This window comes from Ranitomeya imitator, chromosome 3 (genome assembly GCF_032444005.1).
Source record: "Ranitomeya imitator isolate aRanImi1 chromosome 3, aRanImi1.pri, whole genome shotgun sequence".
In the NCBI taxonomy this organism is placed as follows: Eukaryota; Metazoa; Chordata; class Amphibia; order Anura; family Dendrobatidae; genus Ranitomeya; species Ranitomeya imitator.
The window spans coordinates 822,270,638-822,297,474 of NC_091284.1; the positions used below are offsets into that span (position 1 = coordinate 822,270,638).

At 43.9% G+C, this 26,837-nt stretch overlaps 1 protein-coding gene across 2 annotated transcripts in view; it reads left to right on the top strand.

The window, feature by feature from the left end:
* WNT11 (Wnt family member 11) overlaps positions 1 to 26,837 on the top strand; it is a 147,830-nt gene that overhangs the window by 17,843 nt on the left and 103,150 nt on the right. The window contains exon 2 of one of the 2 annotated variants that reach the window (XM_069759387.1): positions 16,713 to 16,901. In XM_069759387.1, the coding sequence (XP_069615488.1) occupies positions 16,825 to 16,901 (77 nt within the window). In that variant the 5' untranslated portion in view covers positions 16,713 to 16,824. Of the gene's footprint in view, positions 1 to 16,712; positions 16,902 to 26,837 lie in introns of those variants that run through there. The other variant, XM_069759388.1, reaches the window with a different exon arrangement.

Below are 26,837 nucleotides of genomic sequence, written 5' to 3' on the forward strand. Positions count from 1 at the left end.
GGAGCTCTGCTGATGGTGCAGATGCAGCAGAGGGGAATTTGTTGTTTCCATTTCTGCTCAGTTGACCTGATGTAAGATGGCCTGCAGTCCTATGTAAAACCACATGGGACACATCTTGATATATGAGTTATAGCAAGTAACAAACTCCGCTCTGCTGCATCTGATGTAGCTGATATCATTAATGGAGAACGAATGAGCCGCGTAGAGACGAGCCGCAAGAATTAAAATGATTTCACTAAAATGGGAAATATTCTTCTATATTATTGCTCATGTAGGTCGGTGCATGTGGGACGACTGACAGCCAATGTATCTGACTGACTGAGCTCTGCTGCATCTGAACAAACCTCATCTCTGCCCCATCTGTGTGTTGAGGGATGGAGCTGTCATGTGCTGCACTCACAGCTGCACTGCCTTGTCCCGGAGGAGCCCACACTGGGGATCATCATCTCCCTATGCTACTATGTGCTAATATTTACTACCGCCATCTTGTGGGGCGCAGGAGGCTCATACACCCCGCTGCAGACTAATTCTGTACCGCTATTATATAGACTTCCTTATATATGGCACTATTACTTGTTCTATATATTTTGGTATCTTGTCCGGAGTTTATTATTGTATGTTCGTGTTTTGTAAGGACCATATGGCGGCATTATTCATTGGCTATTGTATGTTGGTATTATGTGTGCACTGTATGGAAGCATTATTCATTGGCTATTGTATGTTATTATTATGTGTGCACTGTATGACGACATTATTCATTGATCATTGTATGTTGGTATTATGTCTGCACTGTATGGCGGCATTATTCATTGGCTATTGTATGAACCAACCACAACTTAAGCACGGACAGCCAAAAAAGTGTACCCACACAGAGAATTACTGAAAAATATAAGCCTTTATTTATGGTGGCAATGGCACAATATTAAAAATAATAGTACGCGAGGACAATAAAAATTGTTTAAAAAATATATAGGATATTAATAAGTGACCTCTGGAAAAATTATTAATGGATATAAATATATTTTGTCACATGTGGTTACAGCCAAAAAAAATATATATATAAACAATATATAAAAAATAATAATCGAATGTATGTTATTATTATGTGTGCACTGTATGGCGACATTATTCATTGGTCATTGTATGTTGGTATTATGTCTGCACTGTATGGCGGCATTATTCATTGGCTATTGTATGTTGGTATTATGTCTGCACTGTATGGCGGCATTATTCATTCGTCATTGTATGTTATTATTATGTGTGCACTGTATGGCGGCATTATTCATTGGCTATTGTATGTTATTATTATGTGTGCACTATATGGCGACATTATTCATTGGTCATTGTATGTTGGTATTATGTCTGCACTGTATGGCAGCATTATTCATTGGCTATTGTATGTTGATATGTGTGCACTGTATGGCGGCATTATTCATTGGTCATTGTATGTTGGTATTATGTGTGCACTGCATGGTGGCATTATTCATTGGCTATTGTATTTTGGTATTATGTGTGCACTGTATGGCGGCATTATTCATTGGCTATTGTATGTTGATATTATGTGTGCACTGTATGGTGGTATTATTCATTGGTCATTGTTGGTATTATGTGTGCACTGTATGATGGCATTATTCATTGGCTATTGTATGTTGATATTATGTGTGCACTGTATGATGGCATTATTCATTGGCTATTGTATTTTGGTATTATGTGTGCACTGTATGGCAGCATTATTCATTGGCTATTGTATGTTGATATTATGTGTGCACTGTATGATGGCATTATTCATTGGCTATTGTATTTTGGTATTATGTGTGCACTGTATGGCGGCATTATTCATTGGTCATTGTATGTTGGTATTATGTGTGCACTGTATAGCAGCATTATTCATTGGCTATTGTATGTTGATATTATGTGTGCACTGTATGGCGGCATTATTCATTGGCTATTGTATGTTGGTATTATGTCTGCACTGTATGGCGGCATTATTCATTGGTCATTGTATGTTATTATTATGTGTGCACTGTATGGCGGCATTATTCATTGACCATTGTATGTTATTATGTGTGCACTGTATGGCGGCATTATTCATTGGCTATTGTATGATATTATGTGTGCACTATATGGCGACATTATTCATTGGTCATTGTATGTTGGTATTATGTCTGCACTGTATGGCAGCATTATTCATTGGCTATAGTATGTTGATATGTGTGCACTGTATGGCGGCATTATTCATTGGTCATTGTATGTTGGTATTATGTGTGCACTGCATGGTGGCATTATTCATTGGCTATTGTTTTTGGTATTATGTGTGCACTGTATGGCGGCATTATTCATTGGCTATTGTATGTTGATATTATGTGTGCACTGTATGGTGGCATTATTCATTGGTCATTGTTGGTATTATGTGTGCACTGTATGATGGCATTATTCATTGGCTATTGTATTTTGTTATTATGTGTGCACTGTATGGCAGCATTATTCATTGGCTATTGAATGTTGATATTATGTGTGCAGTGTATGATGGCATTATTCATTGGCTATTGTATGTTGGTATTATGTGTGCACTGTATGGCGGCATTATTCATTGACTATTGTTTGTTATTATTATGTGTGCACTGTATGGCGGCATTATTCATTGGCTGTTGTATGTTGGTATTATGTGTGCACTGTATGGCGGCATTATTCATTGGCTATTGTATGTTATTATTATGTGTGCACTGTATGGCGACATTATTCATTGGCCATTGTATGTTGGTATTATGTCTGCACTGTATGGCGGCATTATTCATTGGCTATTGTATGTTGGTATTATGTCTGCACTGTATGGCGGCATTATTCATTGGTCATTGTATGCTATTATTATGTGTGCACTGTATGGCGGCATTATTCATTGACTATTGTATGTTATTATGTGTGCACTGTATGGCGGCATTATTCATTGGCTATTGTATGTTATTATTATGTGTGCACTGTATGGCGACATTATTCATTGGTCATTGTATGTTTGTATTATGTCTGCACTGTATGGCAGCATTATTCATTGGCTATTGCATGTTGATATGTGTGCACTGTATGGCGGCATTATTCATTGGTCATTGTATGTTGGTATTATGTGTGCACTGCATGGCGGCATTATTCATTGGCTATTGTATTTTGGTATTATGTGTGCACTGTATGGCGGCATTATTCATTGACTATTGTATGTTGATATTATGTGTGCACTGTATGGTGGCATTATTCATTGGTCATTGTTAGTATTATGTGTGCACTGTATGATGGCATTATTCATTGGCTATTGTATTTTGTTATTATGTGTGTACTGTATGGCGGCATTATTCATTGGCTATTGTATGTTGATATTATGTGTGCACTGTATGATGGCATTATTCATTGGCTATTGTATTTTGGTATTATGTGTGCACTGTATAGCGGTATTATTCATTGGCTATTGTATGTTGATATTATGTGTGCACTGTATGGCGGCATTATTCATTGGTCATTGTATGTTGGTATTATGTGTGCACTGCATGGCGGCATTATTCATTTGTCATTGTATGTTGATATTATGTGTGCACTGTATGGCGGCATTATTCATTGGCTATTGTATGTTGATATTATGTGTGCACTGTATGGTGGCATTATTCATTGGCTATTGTATGTTGATATTATGTGTGCACTGTATGGCGGCATTATTCATTGGTCATTGTATGTTATTATGTGTGCACTGTATGGCGGCATTATTCATTGGTCATTATATGTTGTTATTATTATGTGTGCACTGTATGGCGGCATTATTCATTTGTCATTGTATGTTGATATTATGTGTGCACTGTATGGCGGCATTAGTCATTAGTCATTGTATGTTGGGATTATGTGTTTACTGTAGGGCAGTGTTATGTCAGCACTATGTGGTTGTATTATTTGCTATTTGCTATTATGAAAGCTATGTTTGGTGGCATTTTCTGTTTACTGTAAAGTGTCAGACATTGTGGTAATACATAGCTGAGCTGCAGTGTAAAGCACAGAGGAAAGACTGAGCAGCGTCAGAGATTGTGGTAATACGTAGCTGAGCTGCAGTGTAAAGCACAGAGGAAAGGCTGAGCAGCGTCAGAGATTGTGGTAATTCGTAGCTGAGCTGCAGTGTAAAGCACAGAGGAAAGGCTGAGCAGCATCAGAGATTGTGGTAATACGTAGCTGAGCTGCAGTGTAAAGCACAGAGAAAAGGCTGAGCAGCGTCATAGGGAGATAGATAGAATAAAAGCTGGTAATTCATCTGCCGGCTTCTGTAAAATTACTTCTGCAGGCGCTGACAGGATAGAAGAGATGGATTACCTACAGTAAATACATATAGAATAGGTAAATATATAGATGTCAGTGGCAACTACAATTAGTACAGTGTGTGTGCAAATTAGGGGACATGTATGTATTTAATAAAGGGTTATTTTACGTTAAAAAAAAAGGCGTGGGCTCCCGTGCAATTTTTAAAACCAGCAGATGGAAAGTCAGCAACTGGGGGCAGATGTTTATAGCCTGGGAAAGGGTAATACCTATGGAGCTTCTCAGGCTATTAATCAGCTCACAGCTGTATATTTAGCCTTTACTGGCTATTAAATTAGGGGACCCCCCAAAAAGTGACGTGAGGTCCCCTATAACTAATAACCAGAAAAGGCTATGCAGACAGCTGCGGGCTGATATTAATAGCCTAGGAAGGGGCCATGGATATTGGCCCCCTCTGGCTAAAAACATCAGCACTCAGCCATCCCAGAAAAAGTGCATCTCTAATATGTGCCAAGGCTCGCTCTTCCCACTTGCCCTGTAGCGGTGACAAGTGGGATAATAGTTGTGGGGTTGATGTCACCATCCTGGTTGAAAACTGTATATACCCCAGATATAGATTACGGCGTGGGACAGAACTATGGACAGGTATGGTATATTGTTGGTTTATTATTTTACTTTTATTACATGGGATCGAGGGCGTCACATGAATTAGGAGTAGCAATAAAATGGTAAAACTGTGTTGTGTTTTATTTAATTAAAAGTCTTTATTCTGGCTGTGTCTTTATTTAACATGTACCAACTATAGGATTAGTAATGGATAGGGGTTTTATTGACACTTTCCATTACTAAGCTGGGCTTGATGTCACCTTACAATACAAAGGTGACATCAACCCCACAACTATTATCCCACTTGACACCGCTACAGGGAAAGTGGGAAGAGTGAGGCTAAGTGCCCGAAGTGGTGCATCTTAGAGATGCACTTTTTCTGGGATGGCTGAGTGCTGATGTTTTTAGCCATAGGGGGCCAATATCCATGTCCTCTTCCTAGGCTATTAATATCAGCATGCAGCTGTCTGCATAGCCTTTGCTAGTTATTAATTATAGTGTGAGCCCACATCATTTTTTGGGGGGTTCCCCTATTTTAATAGCCAGTAAAGGATAAGTATACAGCTGTGAGCTGATATTAATAGCCTGGGAAGCTCCATGGGTATTACCCCCTTCCCAGGCTATAAACATCTGCCCCCAGTAGCTGGCTTTCCCTCTGCTGGTTTTGAAAATTGCGTGAGAGCCCATGCCATTTTTTACGTAAAATTACCATTTATTAATTACGTACATGTCCCCTAATTTGCACACACACTGCATTAATTGTGTTTGTCAATACCATCTATATATCTTTATAAAACAACCTTGGACTCCGATAGATAGAGCAGTTACGTTGCATCAGAGTAGACCTGCAGTGTAAAGCACAGTGGCGGACAGAGCAGCGTGTGAAAAGACAGTAACCGTAGACTCCAGCAGACAGTGCAGCTGCGGTCGGGTTTACACGGCTCGGAACGATCAGTGATAGAAAAGTATTGTCCTCGGCAGCACAGGTCCTGTTTACTGTGCATGATGTGCTGCCGAGAGCGAGGACTCATTGCACCACATGAATGAGCATTTTTCACCTTGGTGTGGTGATTGTGACTGACAACTGCCCCATCTCAGGCGGCATTCACATGTTGCGTTTTTTGGGGAATTTTCTAAAATTTTCTGTAAAATTTCCTTTACTCACAACTGACAGAACTTCTGGTTTATGGACGGCTGTAGAACACAAGGGGGCGCTGCCCGTGCTGGCATCTGTGTGGGGGTCGCCTGCTGTACAGGGGGACATGGAAGAGCGGCCCTTTACATGAGGGCGTGCAGGGTGGGGGGCTTCTATCCTACCTGGGGGTGTTGGGGTGGAGGACAGAGAAGACACCGGAAGCTTTATCATGGACGGAGGTGATGTGTCGGGATCCACCTTGGACAGTAGGATCGGCTGGGGCTGACGGGAACGTGTATCCACACCTAGGGGTGCAAGGGCTGAGCTATCTCGCTTAATACCGCCAAGTAGAACAAAATATCTACTGTTCCAAATTAGTTTTTATATAATCTCAATCTTTAATTTTTAATTAATCACACCCCATACTAAAAATTATTAATAAAAAAACCCAAATGAGCAGAGTGGTTATAGATCAGTGCAGACACATCACTAATCCTATATCAAAAGTACAAGAGTTCTGATAATCCCTCATCTTCATCATTAACTAGAAGCTTAACGAGGTAATTTATCAGTCAGCTGTAAGACAGACACTAACGATGCAGCTCAGACATCTCACATTGACCCTTAGTTCACTTACTTACCCCCATGGAAGCATCGATGCAGAAAACGAGATACATCTATACACACCAAGGGCCACTGTATAATCAGAGCGCTCTGCCCAGCAACCAGCACCCGGGCCCAATACATGACCTGAACTGCCGGGAGGCGGGTGACAGCATCCGTGTCCATGATGTAGGGACCTTAATGATTTCTAAATAAAGGGGGAAGACTCCTCTTACAGCCATAGAGTATCTAATCCTATCCTGTGTGATACTGACTGCTGAGTCGTGTATCTAATCCTATCCTGTGTGATACTGACTGCTGAGCTCTGTATCTAATCCTATCCTGTGTGATAATGTCTGCTGAGCCGTGTATCTAATCCTCTCCTGTGTGATACTGTCTGCTGAGCCGTGTATCTAATCCTCTCCTGGGTGATACTGTCTGCTGAGCTGTGTAACCAATCCTATGCTGTGTGATACTGTCTGCTGAGCTCTGTATCTAATCCTATCCTGTGTGATACTGTCTGCTGAGCCGTGTATCTAATCCTCTCCTGTGTGATACTGTCTGCTGAGCTGTGTATCTAATCCTATCCTGTGTGATACTGGCTGCTGAGCCGTGTATCTAATCCTATCCTGTGTGATACTGACTGCTGAGCCGTGTATCTAATCCTATCCTGTGTGATACTGTCTGCTGAGCCGTGTATCTAATCCTCTCCTGTGTGATACTGTCTGCTGAGCTGTGTATCCAATCCTATCCTGTGTGATACTGTCTGCTGAGCCGTGTATCTAATCCTATCCTGTGTGATACTGACTGCTGAGTCGTGTATCTAATCCTATCCTGTGTGATACTGTCTGCTGAGCCATGTATCTAATCTTAAGCCTGTGTGATACTGTCTGCTGAGCCGTGTATCTAATCCTAGCCTGTGTGATACTGACTGCTGAGTTGTGTATCTAATCCTATCCTGTGTGATACTGTCTGCTGAGCTGTGTATCTAATCCTATCCTGTGTGATACTGTCTGCTGAGCTGTGTATCTAATCCTATCCTGTGTGATACTGACTGCTGAGCTGTGTATCTAATCCTATCCTGTGATACTGTGTTCTGAGCTGTGTATCTAATCCTCTCCTGTGTGATACTGACTGCTGAGCCGTGTATCTAATCCCATCCTGTGTGATACTGTCTGCTGAGCTGTGTATCTAATCCTATCCTGTGTGATACTGGCTGCTGAGCCGTGTATCTAATCCCATCCTGTGTGATACTGACTGCTGAGCCGTGTATCTAATCCCATCCTGTGTGTGACACTTTCTCATAGATACAGGAAATACATTGACAACTAGAGAACTATCATATTAGTGTAGTTTTGCCTGCAGTCCTATGTAGCTGCATAGATTGCACATTGTGGTATCAGCTTCGCTTTCAGTTCTCCTCCTCGGCTCTGCCAGCTCCATACAGTGATCACCACCTCATTTACTAAAATGCCTGTGCAGCAATACAGTGCATTATCCAGTAGGGGGCGACAGTGATGCTAAGAGTGGCTGTACTTTCCCTTTAAATAAATTCCCATCTGTTAACTGACTAACAGTAAAGGGGGTCTCCAGAGCCTTATGATGGGAGGGTTGTGTGTTACCGCTGGTTCTCCAACACCTGGTGAGCAGCAGAATGAAGAACAGCGCCATACATATGAGTGTGGCAGTGAGCTATCTATTATCTATTTATTATCTATCTATTATCTATCTATTATCTATCTATTATCTATTTATTATCTATCTATTATCTATTTATTATCTATCTATTATCTATTTATTATCTATCTATTATCTATTTATTATCTATCTATTATCTATTTATTATCTATCTATTATCTATTTATTATCTATCTATTATCTATTTATTATCTATCTATCTATCTATCTATCTATCTATCTATTTATCTATATATTATCTATCTATCTATTATCTATCTATCTATCTATTGTCCAGAAAGATGAAGGCAGCACTCCAGTAGAAAAAATAAGAGTATTTTATTGGCCCATGTGCATACTCTTATTTTTTCTATTGGAGTGCTGCCTTCATCTTTCTGGACAATAGCATGAGGTTTGCTATATACCTGGAAGGATCTTTTGCACCCTCTGTCTTCTTTTGGTGCTGCTTTTTGTTTTCTTTTTCTATATCTATCTATCTATATACACCTCTGGCAAACATTGAGACCACTGAAAAGTGTTCAGTTTGTCTGATTTTTCTCTTTGTAGGTATATTTTTGAGTAAAATGTAAATTGTTCTTTTATTCTATAAACTACTGACGCATTGTCCTGCTGGAAAAAACACTTCTCAGAGGGAATCAACTGTTTTTCCAGGATAACCTTGTATGCGGCTTGATTCATATGTCCTTCACAAAGAACAACCTGCCCAATTCCAGCCTTGCTGAAGCCTCCCCAGATCCAATGTTGTCCTAAATGCCTAATGATGATAAATATGATCCACCTGTGTGTGATCAAGTCTCCGTATAAATGCACCTGCTCTGTGATAGCCTCAGGGTTCTGTGTGAAGCACAGAGAGCATCATGAAGACCAAGGAACACAACAGGCAGGTCCGTGATACTGTTGTGGAGAAGTTTAAAGCCGGATTTGGATACAAAATGATTTCCAAAACTTTAAACATTCCAAGGAGCACTGTACAAGCGATCGTATTGAAATGGAAGGAGTATCATACCACTGCAAATCTACAAAGACCCGGCCGTCCCTCTAAACTTTCATCTCAAACAAGGAGAAGACTGATCAGAGATGCAACCAAGAGGCCCATGATCACTCTGGATGATCTGCAGAGATCTACAGCTGAGGTGGGACAGTCTGTCCATAGGACAACAATCAGTCGTACACTGCACAAATCTGGTCTTTATGGAAGAGTGGCAAGAAGAAAGCCATTTCTCAAAGATATCCATAAAAAGTGTCGCTTAAAGTTTGCAACAAGCCACCTGGGAGACACCAAACATGTGGAAGAAGGTGCTCTGGTCAGATGAGACCAAAATCGGAACTTTTTGGCATCAATGCCAAACAATGTTGTTTGCCAAGGAAGAATGGGCAAGAATTTCAGTCTCTCGATGTACAAAACTGATGGAGACAAACCCCAAGAGACTGGTAATCGCAGCAAAAGGTGGCAGAACAAAGTATTAAGTTAAAGGGGCCGATCTATCTATTATCTATCTATTATCTATCATCTATCTATCTATCTATCTATCCCTTTATCTATTTCATATCTATCTGCAGGGCTTTCAAAAAGTCTTCCTACCCTGTGAACTTTTCCACATTTTTCACATTACACCCACAAACCCAAATGTGTTTTATTGGGATTTATTTGATGCCAACACAAATAACAGGTATTTATGAAGGGTAAGGGAAACAATTCGAGGTTTTCTAATTATTTAAAAAATATAAATCTGAACCTTGTTCCGTGCATTTGTGTTCAGCCCCTGAGTCAGTACTTTGTAGGACCACCTCTCGTTGCAGTCTTTTGGGGTCTGTCTCTTCCAGATTTGCTCATGTAGAGGTGACGTTTTGCCCCTTCTCCTTTGCACACTCGCTGTCGCTCAGTGAGATTGGATGGAGACGTCTATGAACTACACTATTATATTCTTGTCACAGATTCTCTGGGATTTGGGTCTGGACGATGACTGGGCCGTTCACACACAGGAATATGCTCTGAACTAAACCCTCCATTGTAGCTCCGGCAGGATGTTTAGGGTCGTTGTCCTGCTGGAAAGTGAACCTACGCCCCAGGCTCAAGTCTTTTGCAGCCTCTAACAGATTTTCCTCCAGAATTGCCCTGTATTTAGCTCCATTCATCGTCCATTCAACTCTGACCAGCTTCCCCCCCTGCTGAAAAGAAGCCTCCCCACAGCATGATGCTAGCACCACCACCATGTGTGACGGTGGGCATGGTGTTATCATAATCATGTGCAGTGTTAGCTTTGTGCCACACATCGTGTTTTGGAATTAGTACAAAAAGCTCTCCTTTGGCTTCAACTGACCAGAGCCTATTCTTCCACATGCTCACTGTGTCCGCTATATTAGTTTTTTTGCAAGCTGCAAACAGAACTTGTTATGGTTTTGAAAAATATCTTCTTGCTTATCTTCCATAAAGACAAGACTTGTGGAGTATATGACCATTAGTTGTCCTGTGGCAGATTCTCCCCCTGAACTGTTGATTTCTGCAGCTCCTCCAGATTGACCTTCGGCCTCTTGGCTGCTTCTCTGATTATTGCTCTCCATGCTTGAGATGTCAGTTTGGGTAAATGGCCATGTCTTGGTAGGTTTGCAGTTGAACCGTACTCCTTCCATTTTTGAAAGATGGATTAACAATGCGCCATGACTAGTGTTGAGCGATACCGTCCGATACTTGAAAGTATCGGTATCGGATAGTATCGGCCGATACCCGAAAAATATCGGATATCGCCGATACCGATATCCGATACCAATACAAGTCAATGGGACATCAAGTATCGGAAGGTATTCTCATGGTTCCCAGGGTCTGAAGGAGAGGAAACTCTCCTTCAGGCCCTGGGATCCATAGGGATGTGTAAAATAAAGAATTAAAATAAAAAATATTGATATGCTCACCTCTCCGGCGGCCCCTGGACTTCACACTGCTAACCGGGAGGCTTCTTTGTTTAAAAAGCGCGCCTTTCGGACTTGTGAATGACGTCCCGGCTTCTGATTGGTCGCGTGCCGCCCATGTGACCGGCACGCGACCAATCAGAGGCCGCGACGTCATTCGCAGGTCCTCAATTCCTATAATTAGCAGTTTTGTGAATGAGAATGACGTTGCGGCTTCTGATTGGCCGCGTGCCGGTCACATGGGCGGCACGCGACCAATCAGAAGCCGGGACGTCATTCACCGGTCCGAAAGGCGCGCTTTTTAAACAAAGAAGCCTCCCGGATAGCAGCGTGATGTCCAGGGGCCGCCGGAGAGGTGAGCATATCAATATTTTTTATTTTAATTCTTTATTTTCCACATCCCTATTGATTCGATACCGATACCCGATATCACAAAAATATCGGATCTCGGTATCGGAATTCCGATACCGCAAATATCGGCCGATACCCGATACTTGCGGTATCGGAATGCTCAACACTAGCCATGACATGTTCAGAGCTTGGTCTATTTTTTATAGACTAACCCTGCTTTGCTATTCTCCATGATTTTATCCCTGACCTGTCTGGTGAGCTTCTTGATTTTCATGATGCTGTTTGATCCCTAATGTTCTCAAACCTCTGAGGCCCTCACAGAACAGCCGTAGTTATGGAGCGCCCCCAGACACAGGGCCACAAGTCACTCGGTACCGGTCCCTTTCCTTCTGTTCTGCGGTTGTCACGGTGGCTGGACCCGGTCGTGACCCTGCTAAGGGGCGTCCAATGAAAATGGTAGTACAGTCTGTCAGTAGTTCGTGACGCCACCTGTGGTGTTCGGTAAGGGCGACCGACGCTGCTGTGGGGTCCACTGGGGTGATGGAATGGCAGCCAGATGGTATACCTTCCCACAGGTGAAGTATGTCCCCAGGGCTTCCCAGAGTGTAGATGGTGTATGGTGTCAGGTGCAGGCAATAACGAGGACACAGGGTTGCAGTCTCTTTACCTTTTACTGAAGGCTTCAGTACACTCAGTCCAGAGCACGTTCAACCGGGCTATCAGAGACCGGCCGGTCCGATGGGCACATCCAGAGTTTCCTTCGCAGATGGAAATCGTTGCCTACCAATAGCGCCTGTGTGTTGTAGTCCTACCCCGCTGAGCATTCGGAATAGTCCTCACAACTGCTGTTCTCCTTCGGTTCGTTCTCTACAGCTCTCTCTCTCTCTCTCTCTCTCGTTCTTTGGTTCCAGATGTTGCTAGTTTCTAACGTCCCCCAGATAAAGTATGGCTAGAACGCCACCCGTTTGACGGGAAGGCTTGGAGGTCTTCCGGGAACCTAGAGACGCCCCTCTCCCAATGTTGCCCCCTATGTCTTCGTAGGTGTAAAAGGTACACAGCCAACCTATAATCAACTGTCCAGCGGAATTTGAAGTAAGGCCTGAAGTCAGTTACTCCTACGGTGATCCGGCCACCGACTACGCGCCTCAGTAGGATGTTGTCTTCCTCTCTCGGCACGACTCTTACTGGCTCTCCTTTGTGCTGATCTCGTTTACACTGTTCCACAATATCCTTCCCCTCTCGTCTCTTTCTTAGGATACCGTCACGGGGTGTGCAGGCACGGTTCCGTAACGTTCTGCTCTGTTCGCTAGGCACCTGCCAGGTTCCCACGCCTGACAGGAACCCCCCTGTGTCTTCTCCCTGCAACACCCCCTGCCACGGGATGTTGCCTGGTTCCAACCCAGTCAGCTTCTGACTAACTTCCTCCCCAGCCCCTAGTTTTACCAGTGTGAGGAGTGGCCCAATAAATAAAGCCTTTTGCTCCCCCTAGTGGCCGGAGTGTGAAGTGTAATGTGTTCTGGTTATACCTGGTCAGGAGAACTCTTTAGTGCCATCGGTACCGCTACTCGCCTTGGGGCCATACTGCAACGACCAGGTCTCTGGGGCGCTGCACTTATACTGAGGATAAATCACACCCAGGTAGATTCAATGTACGAATTATGTGACTTCTATTCTTTTATCTTATTATATCTATCTTTTTTCCAAAAGAAGGCAGCACAATAGTTCCAGAAATAAAGTGTAACAAAACGTTATTCATGTGGCAAAATACATCAGAGCCGCTCTCATTCCCGATGTATTATGCTGCAGCAGCACCACATGGACCGAATAAAGTCCATAACACTTTGCTTTCTGCATTTGATGTGCTGCCTTCGTTTATGAGAAGTAGAATACATGACGAGATCCTGATGGAATCTTGGAATACTGGGCTTGTAACGAAGGTCCATATTTCTATCTATTATCTATTATCAATCTATTATCTATCTATTATTTGTCTATTATCTATCTATCTATCTATCTAGTATCTATCTATCATCTATCTATCATCTATCTATCTATCTATCTATCTATCTATCTATCTATCTATCTATCTATCTATCTATCTATTATCTATCTATCTATTATCTATCATCTATCTATCTATCTATTATCTATCTATTATTTATCTATTATCTATCTATTATCTATCTATTATTTATCTATTATCTATCTATTAACTATCTATTAACTATCTATTATCTATCTATTAACTATCTATCTATTATCTATCTATTAACTATCTATTATCTATCTATTAACTATATATCTATTGTCTATCTATTATTTATCTATTTATTATCTATCTATTATCTATCTATCTATCTATCATCTATGTATTATCTATCTATCTATTATCTATCTATCTATCTATCTATCATCTATCTATTATCTATCTATCTATCATCTATCTATTATCTATCTATCATCTATCTATTATCTATCTATCTATCTATCTATCTATCTATCTATCTATCTATCTATCTATCTATCTATCTATCATCTATCTATCTATCTATCTATCTAATATCTATCTATCTATCTATCTATCATCTTTCTATCTATCTATCTATCTATCTATCTATCTATCATCTATCTATTATCTATATATCTATTATCTATTATCTATCTAATATCTATCTCTCTACTATCTTTAGATCTATCATCTATTTATCAACTATCTATTATCTAATATCTATATATTATCTATCTATCTATCTATCTATTATTTATATTATCTGTCTATAATCTATATGTTATCTAGTATCTATCTGTCATCTATCTATTATCTATATATTATCTGTTATTTAAAACAAGTTTTTTTATTTAAAATAATTCAATATCCAATCCAAAGTGTCATTGTACTTGGTCTAAAAAATCCTCTGGCTTTATACGCTAGTAAATGAAAACAATTCTTGCTACAATCGGCCACCACTAGAGGGAGCTCACTGCATACAGGTCATACACAGACTTCTATAATAGCACAGTCTGCAGAGTGCTCCCTCTGGTGGTGGCTGATTGCAAGAAGAACTTTATATAGATATAAAATTTGTATGGACTTATCCAAGCCTTAATTGTAAAAGCATAGATATATATATATATAGAAGTTTGCGTTTATATAAAAAAGTCACTTTGTTATATCTATTAGAAAAAGTCCCCCTAAAGAATGTGAGAACATTTCCTTAATAGTGTGTAGACGCGCTGAGGAAGCATCGATCTGCTCAGCCTTGTATGTTTGTGTACCGGAGTAAGAAAGTAAATGAGGCGAAGAGAGAAGAGAAATTACCGTCACCTGATACCTTCCTATATATATTATCAGACACATGTCAACATCTGCTGAGGAGGAGGGATCCTAAATACTGAGCGGGTGCAAGAGGCCGGAGAGAGGGGGCGCCGCACCTCCCTCACCTCCACTGTACTGACAATCACTCACAGTGTGCTGGGATCAGGTCGGGGGTTTACATTTGATTTTTCCTTCTCTGGCATGCAACCCCATATACAGCATAAATAAACAGATATCTGAATCCAACCATATGTAGAAGAGCGAGCAATCAGCGGAGTAATCCAAGCCATACGTTGTCCTTATAGGCAAAGGGAAAGTCTTAAGGGGTATATAGATTTCTTTATGGGAGTGAAATCGAAAATTCACAAACATAAATTACATTACTGTTCCTGAGTTACATCCTGTATTATACTCCAGAGCTGCACTCACTATTCTGCTGGTGCAGTCACTGTGTACATACATTACATTACTGATCCTGAGTTACATCCTGTATTATACCCCAGAGCTGCACTCACTATTCTGCTGGTGCAGTCACTGTGTACATACATTACATTACTGATCCTGAATTACATCCTGTATTATACTCCAGAGCTGCACTCACTATTCTGCTGGTACAGTCACTGTGTACATACATTACATTACTGATCCTGAGTTACATCCTGTATTATACCCCAGAGCTGCACTCACTATTCTGCTGGTGCAGTCACTGTGTACATACATTACATCACTGATCCTGAGTTACATCCTGTATTATACCCCAGAGCTGCACTCACTATTCTGCTGGTGCGGTCACTGTGTACATACATTACATTACCGATCCTGAGTTACATCCTGTATTATACCCCAGAGCTGCACTCACTATTCTGCTGGTAGTCATTGTGTACATACATTACATTACCGATCCTGAGTTACATCCTGTATTATACCCCAGAGCTGCACTCACTATTCTGCTGGTGCGGTCACTGTGTACATACAATACATTACTGATCCTGAGTTACATCCTGTATTATACCCCAGAGCTGCACTCACTATTCTGCTGGTGCGGTCACTGTGTACATACATTACATTACTGATGCTGAGTTACATCCTGTGTTATACCCCAGAGCTGCACTCACTATTCTGCTGGTGCGGTCACTGTGTACATACATTACATTACTGATCCTGAGTTACATCCTGTATTATACCCCAGAGCTGCACTCACTATTCTGCTGGTGCAGTCACTGTGTACATACATTACATTACTGATCCTGAGTTACATCCTGTATTATACTCCAGAGCTGCACTCACTATTCTGCTGGTGCAGTCACTGTGTACATACATTACATTACTGATCCTGAGTTACATCCTGTATTATACTCCAGAGCTGCACTCACTATTCTGCTGGTGCAGTCAAAATGTTTGATGGAGCCCAACAATAAAAATGCATTTAGCCCCTTTAATTCCTGACCATTTTCAATCAGTAACTGAGTGCTGTAAACTGGACAGGAGCATCTGCATTCGGGGGGAGGGAGGGAGTAATTTATGTATTAATTTGATAAGCAGTTATATGACTTTTTTGAGGTCTGTGATGACCATGGAGTCAGAGGTCTATTTTTCACCCCATCCATTCTCCTATATTTGCCACTTACAGAGCAATATAGTCCTCTAGCAAAGTTAGATGTTTATTTGCACCCCCTTAAGTTCCAGGACCATTTGCCCCGCCTACGGTTACACCCCCGCTTAAATTTGTTGTTAAAAGGACATGCTATATTTTTTGCAAACTCTAGAATGACCCTTATGTGATTTATTTTAACCTCCTATACTCTTCCGTAGGTTCCCCTACTGATGCCCATAGTATAACAGCTATACCCCAGCGACATTTCTGGGAATCGTCATCCTTGGATTTTATCTATTTTCCTGCTTTGGATTTTTATTGCTCTTGAAAATGAAGATTCATCTTTTCGTTGGGACTGTATTAACGTTTATTCTTCATACACGGATTTGCCAGAGCATCAAATGGCTGTGAGTATCTCCTCGTACATTATAATGGTATTGTCCAGCTGACTGTCATTATGTAAAACATGGAGAATCTGCTCATATTTTCACAAGAGTCCACCTGTAGGTGAAATGGGTTACTGCAATCTTCTGTAGACTAAAAGAAAAGTGCTTCCCATCCCTCCTGTACCCCCAAATGATCAGCAGATGCTAACTTTCCCATATTAGGGGCTAAGAGAGCTTCTCCTGGGTACTAGGACTTCGAGAGCTTCCCCTGGGTAGTAGGGCTAAGATAGCTGTCTCTGGATAGTAGGGCTAAGAGCGCTGTCCCTGGGTTGGGTAGTAGGGCTAAGAGCGCTCTCCCTGGTAGTAGGGCTAAGAGAGCTGTCCCTGGGTAGTAGGGCTAAGAGAGCTGTCCCTGGGCAGTAGGGCTAAGAGCGCTGTCCCTGGGTAGTAGGGCTAAGAGAGCTGTCCCTGGATAGTAGGGCTAAGAGAGCTGCCCCTGGGTAGTAGGGTTAAGAAAGCTGCCCCTGGATAGTAGGGCTAAGAGAGCTTCCCCTGGGTAGTAGGGCTAAGAGAGCTGTCCCTGAGTAGTAGAGCTAAGATAGCTGTCCCTGTGTCGTATGGCTTAGAGAGCTTCCCCTGGGTAGTAGGGTTAAGATAGCTGTCTCTGGATAGCAGGGCTAAGAGAGCTGTCCCTGGATAGTAGGGCTAAGAGAGCTTCCCCTGGGGAGCAAAGCTAAGAAAGCTTCTCCTGGGTAGTAGGGCTAAGAGAGTTGTCCCTGGGTAGTAGGGCTAAGAGAGCTGTCCATGGTTAGTAGGGCTAAGAGAGCTGCCCCTGGGTAGTAGGGGTAAGAGAGCTGCCCCTGGGTAGTAGGGCTAAGAGACCTGTCCCTGAGTAGTAGGGTTTAGAGAGCTGTCCATGGGTAGTAGGGCTAAGAGAGCTGCCTCTGGGTAGTAGGGCTAAGAGAGCTGTCCCTGGGTAGTAGGGCTAAGACAGCTGTCCCTGGATAGTAGGGCTAAGAGAGCTGCCCCTGGGTAGTAGGGTTAAGAAAGCTGCCCCTGGATAGTAGGGCTAAGAGAGCTTCCCCTGGGTAGTAGGGCTAAGAGAGCTGTCCCTGAGTAGTAGAGCTAAGATAGCTGTCCCTGTGTCGTATGGCTTAGAGAGCTTCCCCTGGGTAGTAGGGTTAAGATAGCTGTCTCTGGATAGCAGGGCTAAGAGAGCTGTCCCTGGATAGTAGGGCTAAGAGAGCTTCCCCTGGGGAGCAAAGCTAAGAAAGCTTCTCCTGGGTAGTAGGGCTAAGAGAGTTGTCCCTGGGTAGTAGGGCTAAGAGAGCTGTCCATGGTTAGTAGGGCTAAGAGAGCTGCCCCTGGGTAGTAGGGGTAAGAGAGCTGCCCCTGGGTAGTAGGGCTAAGAGACCTGTCCCTGAGTAGTAGGGTTTAGAGAGCTGTCCATGGGTAGTAGGGCTAAGAGAGCTGCCTCTGGGTAGTAGGGGTAAGAGAGCTGCCCCTGGGTAGTAGGGCTAAGAGGGCTGTCCCAGGATACTAAGGCAAAAGAGAGCTGTCCCTGGGAACTAGGGCTAAGAGCTCTGGTCTTGGGTAGTAGGGCTAAGAGAGCTTTTCCTGGGTAGTAGGATTAAGATATATGTCACTGGGTAGCAGGGCTAAGAGTGCTGTCCCTTGGTAGTAGGGCTAAGAGCGCTGTCCCTGAGTAGTAGGACTAAGAGAGCAGCCCCTGGGAGGTAGGCCTAAGAGAGTTGTCCCTTGGTATTAGGGCTAAGAGTGCTGTCCCTGGGTAAAGAGACTAAGAGAGTTGTCCCTGGATAGTAGGGCTAAGTGAACTGTCCCTTGGTAGTAGGGCTAAGAGAGTTGTCCCTGGACAGTAGGGCTAAGACAGCTGTCCTAGGGTAGTAGGGCTAAGAGTGCTGTCCATGGGTAGTAGAGCTAAGAGATATACCCCTGGGTAGTAAGGCAATGAGAGCTGTCCCTGGGTAGTAGGTCTAAAAGCGCAGGCTGCCTGTGTTCACCGTTTGTGCTGGCTGACTGCATTCCATTCACCATTTGTGCAGGCTGACTGCGTTCACCATTTGTTTAGGCTGCCTGTGTTCACCATTTGTGCAGGCTGACTGCCTTCACCGTTTGTGCAGGATTCCTGCTGCGATGGTGGGATATGTTATGTGGTTATCATTTTGTGTATATTTATATTTTACTTTTTATCATGGTGTTCTCTTGTAGGAGGAGTTATTTGTAAATTGATGAATTGGTCCTGTACTGTTATCTCTCCACAGGGTCAGTGAAATCGAACCGAGTGAAATCGGCCGATCCTATAAAAAAGTCGGGGTCGGCCGAAACTCGAAACCCAATGCAGTGCATTGGGTTTCCAATGGTTCCCAGGGTCTGAAGGAGAGGAAACTCTCCTTCAGGCCCTGCGATCCATATTTAAGTGTAAAATAAAGAATTAAAATAAAAAATATCGCTGTACTCACCCTCGGACGCGCCCTGGTACTAACCGGGAACCTTCCTTCCTTCGAATCAGCGCTTGCAGGACCTTGCGGTGACGTCGCGGCTTGTGATTGGTCGCGTGACCGCCCATGTGATCGCTCGCGTGACCAATCACAAGCCGCGACGTCACCGCAAGGTCCTGCAAGCGCTGATTCGAAGGAAGAAAGGCTGCCGGTTAGTACCAGGGCGCGTCAGAGGGTGAGTATAGCGATATTTTTCATTTTAATTCTTTATTTTACACTTAATATGGATTCCGATACCGATTTCCGATATCGCAAACATATCGGAACTCGGGATCGGAATTCTGATACCAGATTCAGAAGATCGCCGACTTCATGGCCGACCCCACACAGGGGTCGGGTCGGGTTTCATGAAACCCGACTTTGCCAAGAGTCGGCGACTTCTGAAAATGGCCGATCCGTTTCGCTCAACCCTAGTATTCACTGTTTGTGCAGGCTGAGTGCATTCATTGTTTGTGTTGGCTGACTTCATTCACCGTTTGTGCAGGCTGACTATTCACTGTTTGTGCAGGCTGACTGCATTCATTGTTTGTGCAGTCTGACTGCTTTCACAGCTTGTGCTGGCTGACTGTGTTCACCACTTGTGCTGGCTGACTGCGCTCACTGTTTGTGCAGGCTGACTGCATTCATTGTTTGTGTTAGCTGATTGTATTCACTGTTTGTGCAAGCTGACTGCGTTCACCGTTTGTGCAGGCTGACTGCTTTTACTGTGTGTTCGGGCTGACTGTGTTCATCGTTTGTGCAGACTGACTGCGTTCACTGTGCAGGCTGACTGCGTTCACTGTTTGTGCATCCTGACTGCTTTCAGCTTTTGTGCTGGCTGACTGTGTTCACCATTTGTGCAGGCTGACTGCGTTCACTGTTTGTGCAGGCTGACTGCATCCATTGTTTGTGTTGGCTGACTATTCACTGTTTGTGCAGGCTGACTGCATTCATTGTTTGTGTTGGCTGACTGTATTCACTGTTTGTGTTGGCTGACTGCATTCACCGTTTGTGCAGGCTGACTGTATTCACCGTTTGTGCAGGCTGACTATTCACTGTTTGTGCAGGCTGACTGCATTCATTGTTTGTGCAGTCTGACTGCTTTCACCGCTTGTACTGGCTGACTGTGTTCACCACTTGTGCTGGCTGACTGCGTTCACCGATTGTGCAGGCTGGCTGCGTTCACTGTTTGTGCTGGCTAACTGCATTCATTGTTTGTGTTGGCTGACTGTATTCACTGTTTGTGCAGGCTGACTACATTCATTGTTTGTGTTGGCTGACTGCATTCACCGTTTGTGCAGGCTGACTGCATTCATTATTTGTGTTGGCTGACTGCATTCACCGTTTGTGCAGGCTGACTGTATTCACTGTTTGTGCAGGCTGACTGCATTCATTGCTTGTGCAGTCTGACTGCTTTCACCGCTTGTGCTGGCTGACTTTGTTCACCACTTGTGCTGGCTGACTGCATTCATTGTTTGTGCAGTCTGACTGCTTTCACCGCTTGTGCTGGCTGACTTTGTTCACCACTTGTGCTGGCTGACTGCGTTTACCGTTTGTGCATCCTGACTGCTTTCACCGTTTGTGCAGGCTGACTGTATTCACCATTTGTGGAGGCTGACTGCTTTCACTGTTTGTGCTGGCTAACTGTGTTCACCATTTGTGCAGGCTGACTGCGTTCACTGTTTGTGCTGGCTGACTGTGTTCACCATTTGTGCAGGCTGACTGCGTTCACTGTTTGTGCAGACTGACTGCATTCATTGTTTGTGTTGGCTGACTGTATTCACTGTTTGTGCAGGCTGACTGCATTCATTGATTGTGTTGGCTGACTGTATTCACTGTTTGTGCTGGCTGACTGCGTTCATCGTTTGTGCATCCTGACTGCTTTCACCGTTTGTGCTGGCTGTGTTCACCATTTGTGCAGGCTGACTGCATTCACTGTTTGAGCTGACTGACTGTGTTCACCATTCGTGCAGGCTGACTGCGTTCAGTGTTTGCGCTGGCTGACTGTGTTCACCATTTCTGCAGGCTGACTGCGTTCACTGTGCTGGCTGACTGTGTTCCCCATTTTTGCAGGCTGATTGCATTTATTGTGTTGGCTGTCTGCATTCACTGTTTGTGCAGGCTGACTGCGTTCACTGTTTGTGCAGGCTGACTGCATTCATAGTTTGTGTTGGCTGTCTGCATTCACTGTTTGTGCAGACTGACTGTATTCACTGTTTGTGCAGGCTGACTGCATTCATTGTTTGTGCTGGCTGACTGTGTTTACTGTTTGTGCAGGCTGACTGCGTTCATTGTTTGTGCTGGCTGACTGTGTTCACCATTTGTGCTGGCTGATTGCATTCACTGTTTGTGCTGGCTGACTGTGTTCCCCATTTTTGCAGGCTGATTGCATTTATTGTGTTGGCTGTCTGCATTCACTGTTTGTGCAGGCTGACTGCGTTCACTGTTTGTGCAGGCTGACTGCATTCATAGTTTGTGTTGGCTGTCTGCATTCACTGTTTGTGCAGACTGACTGTATTCACTGTTTGTGCAGGCTGACTGCATTCATTGTTTGTGCAGGCTGACTGCATTCATTGTTTGTGCTGGCTGACTGTGTTTACTGTTTGTGCAGGCTGACTGCGTTCATTGTTTGTGCTGGCTGACTGTGTTCACCATTTGTGCTGGCTGATTGCATTCACTGTTTGTGCTGGCTGACTGTGTTCACCATTTGTGCAGGCTGACTGCATTCACTGTTTGTGCAGGCTGACTGCATTCACTGTTTGTGCAGGCTGACTGCATTCATTGTTTATGTTGGCTGTCTGCATTCATTGTTTGCGCAGTCTGACTGCTTTCACCGCTTGTGCTGGCTGTGTTCACCACTTGTGCTGGCTGACTGCGTTCACCATTTGTGCAGGCCGACTGCGTTCACTGTGCAGGCTTACTGCATTCATTGTTTGTGTTGGCTGACTGCATTCATTGTTTGTGCAGTCTGACTGCTTTCATCGCTTGTGCTGGCTGACTGTGTTCACCACTTGTGCTGGCTGACTGCGTTCACCGTTTGTGCAGGCTGACTGCATTCACTGTTTGTGCTGGCTGACTGCATTCATTGTTTGTGTTGGCTGACTGTATTCACTGTTTGTGCAGGCTGATTGCATTCATTGTTTGTGTTGGCTGACTGTATTCACTGTTTGTGCAGGCTGACTGCATTCATTGTTTGTGTTGGCTGTCTGCATTCACTGTTTGTGCAGGCTGACTGCGTTCACCGTTTGTGCAGGCTGACTGCATTCACTGTTTGTGCAGGCTGACTGCATTCATTGTTTGTGTTGGCTGACTGTATTCACTGTTTGTGCAGGCTGACTGCTTTCACCGTTTGTGCTGGCTGACTGCATTCATTGTTTGTGATGGTTGACTGTATTCACTGTTTGTGCTGGCTGACTGCGTTCACCGTTTGTGCAGGCTGACTGCATTCATTGTTTGTGCTGGCTGACTGCGTTCACCGATTGTGCAGGCTGACTGCATTCATTGTTTCTGTTGGCTGACTGTATTCACTGTTTGTGTTGGCTGACTGTATTCTGTTATGATCTGGTGGTTTAGGAACAACATGAGACAAGCTCTGAAGGAGGTGGTATCTGTACTGACCGCAGACCCTGAACCTAGCAGCGCAACTAGAAATAGCCGTGGGGGGGTACCTGACGCTCCCTAGACCCCTCGGCACAGCCTAAGATCTAACTTGTTTAATGTATTTGTCTATATTTGCCCCGTATTCACATGTAAAGCGCCATGGAATAAATGGCGCTATAAAAATGTATAATAATAATAATAATAATAACTTCCCCTAAAGATGGAAACAGGAAACCTATCTTGCCTCAGAGAAAATCCCCAAAGGAAAGATAGCCCCCCCCACAAATATTGGCGGTGAGAGGAGGGGAAAATAACATACGCAGAGATGAAATCAGATTTTAGCATAGGAGGCCAGTCTAGCTTGATAGATAGGACAGGAAAGGATACTGTGCGGTCAGTATAAATACTACAAAACAATCCACACAGAGTTTACAAAATCTCCACACCTGACTAAAGGTGTGGAGGGTAAATCTGCTTCCCAGAGCTTCCAGCTAACAGAAAAAATCCATAATGACAAGCTGGACAAAAATAGAATGCACAGAACAATAAGTCCACAACATGTGGACTGAAATGAGCAAAGCCAGAACTTATCTTAGCAGAACTGGTCAGGAAACCAGGAGAATCCAAGCAGAGATGTGAATCCAGCCAGAGAACATTGACAAGTGGCATAGGCTGAAGACTAGAGCCAGGTTAAATAGCAGAGCCAGGAGAGACGATTAGTGAAAGCAGCTGCTAAAGCTAAACCCAAGGAGCAGCAGTTCCACTCAAAATCACCAGAGGGAGCCCAAGGGCAGAACTCACAAAAGTGCCATTTACAACCACCGGAGGGAGCCCAAGAACGGAATTCACAACAGTATTCACTGTTTGTGCAGGCTGACTGCATTCACTGTTTGTGCTGGCTGACTGCATTCATTGTTTGTGTTGGCTGTCTGCATTCACTGTTTGTGGTGGCTGACTGTATTCACTGTTTGTGCAGGCTGACTGCGTTCACCGTTTGTGCAGGCTGACTGCGTTCACCGTTTGTGCAGGCTGACTGCATTCATTGTTTGTGTTGGCTGACTGTATTCACTGCTTGTGCTGGCTGACTGCATTCATTGTTTGTGTTGGCTGACTGTATTCACTGTTTGTGCAGGCTGACTGCATTCACTGTTTGTTCTGGCTGACTGCATTCATTGTTTATGTTGGCTGTCTGCATTCACTGTTTGTGCTGGCTGACTGTGTTCACCTTTTGTGCTGGCTGACTGTATTCACTGTTTGTGCTGGCTGACTGTGTTCACTGTTTGTGCAGGCTGACTGCATTCACCGTTTGTGCTGGCTGACTGCGTTCACCGATTGTGCTGGCTGACTGCATTCATTGTTTGTGCAGGCTGACTGCTTTCACCGTGTGTACAGGCTGACTGCATTCACCATTTGTGCTGACTGACTGTATTCACTGTTTGAGCAGGCTGACTGCATTCACCATTTCTGCTGGCTGACTGTATTCACTGTTTGAGCAGGCTGACTGCATTCACCATTTGTGCTGGCTGACTGCATTCACCATTTGTGCTGGCTGACTGTATTCACCATTTGTGCAGGCTGACTGCATTCACTGTTTGTGCAGGCTGACTGCATTCACTGTTTGTGCAGGCTGACTGCATTCATTGTTTATGTTGGCTGTCTGCATTCATTGTTTGCGCAGTCTGACTGCTTTCACCGCTTGTGCTGGCTGACTGTGTTCACCACTTGTGCTGGCTGACTGCGTTCACCATTTGTGCAGGCCGACTGCGTTCACTGTGCAGGCTTACTGCATTCATTGTTTGTGTTGGCTGACTGCATTCATTGTTTGTGCAGTCTGACTGCTTTCATCGCTTGTGCTGGCTGACTGTGTTCACCACTTGTGCTGGCTGACTGCGTTCACCGTTTGTGCAGGCTGACTGCATTCACTGTTTGTGCTGGCTGACTGCATTCATTGTTTGTGTTGGCTGACTGTATTCACTGTTTGTGCAGGCTGATTGCATTCATTGTTTGTGTTGGCTGACTGTATTCACTGTTTGTGCAGGCTGACTGCATTCATTGTTTGTGTTGGCTGTCTGCATTCACTGTTTGTGCAGGCTGACTGCGTTCACCGTTTGTGCAGGCTGACTGCATTCACTGTTTGTGCAGGCTGACTGCATTCATTGTTTGTGTTGGCTGACTGTATTCACTGTTTGTGCAGGCTGACTGCTTTCACCGTTTGTGCTGGCTGACTGCATTCATTGTTTGTGATGGTTGACTGTATTCACTGTTTGTGCTGGCTGACTGCGTTCACCGTTTGTACAGGCTGACTGCATTCATTGTTTGTGCTGGCTGACTGCGTTCACCGATTGTGCAGGCTGACTGCATTCATTGTTTCTGTTGGCTGACTGTATTCACTGTTTGTGTTGGCTGACTGTATTCTGTTATGATCTGGTGGTTTAGGAACAACATGAGACAAGCTCTGAAGGAGGTGGTATCTGTACTGACCGCAGACCCTGAACCTAGCAGCGCAACTAGAAATAGCCGTGGGGGGGTACCTGACGCTCCCTAGACCCCTCGGCACAGCCTAAGATCTAACTTGTTTAATGTATTTGTCTATATTTGCCCCGTATTCACATGTAAAGCGCCATGGAATAAATGGCGCTATAAAAATGTATAATAATAATAATAATAATAACTTCCCCTAAAGATGGAAACAGGAAACCTATCTTGCCTCAGAGAAAATCCCCAAAGGAAAGATAGCCCCCCCCACAAATATTGGCGGTGAGAGGAGGGGAAAATAACATACGCAGAGATGAAATCAGATTTTAGCATAGGAGGCCAGTCTAGCTTGATAGATAGGACAGGAAAGGATACTGTGCGGTCAGTATAAATACTACAAAACAATCCACACAGAGTTTACAAAATCTCCACACCTGACTAAAGGTGTGGAGGGTAAATCTGCTTCCCAGAGCTTCCAGCTAACAGAAAAAATCCATAATGACAAGCTGGACAAAAATAGAATGCACAGAACAATAAGTCCACAACATGTGGACTGAAATGAGCAAAGCCAGAACTTATCTTAGCAGAACTGGTCAGGAAACCAGGAGAATCCAAGCAGAGATGTGAATCCAGCCAGAGAACATTGACAAGTGGCATAGGCTGAAGACTAGAGCCAGGTTAAATAGCAGAGCCAGGAGAGACGATTAGTGAAAGCAGCTGCTAAAGCTAAACCCAAGGAGCAGCAGTTCCACTCAAAATCACCAGAGGGAGCCCAAGGGCAGAACTCACAAAAGTGCCATTTACAACCACCGGAGGGAGCCCAAGAACGGAATTCACAACAGTATTCACTGTTTGTGCAGGCTGACTGCATTCACTGTTTGTGCTGGCTGACTGCATTCATTGTTTGTGTTGGCTGTCTGCATTCACTGTTTGTGGTGGCTGACTGTATTCACTGTTTGTGCAGGCTGACTGCGTTCACCGTTTGTGCAGGCTGACTGCGTTCACCGTTTGTGCAGGCTGACTGCATTCATTGTTTGTGTTGGCTGACTGTATTCACTGCTTGTGCTGGCTGACTGCATTCATTGTTTGTGTTGGCTGACTGTATTCACTGTTTGTGCAGGCTGACTGCATTCACTGTTTGTTCTGGCTGACTGCATTCATTGTTTATGTTGGCTGTCTGCATTCACTGTTTGTGCTGGCTGACTGAGTTCACCTTTTGTGCTGGCTGACTGTATTCACTGTTTGTGCTGGCTGACTGTGTTCACTGTTTGTGCAGGCTGACTGCATTCACCGTTTGTGCTGGCTGACTGCGTTCACCGATTGTGCTGGCTGACTGCATTCATTGTTTGTGCAGGCTGACTGCTTTCACCGTGTGTACAGGCTG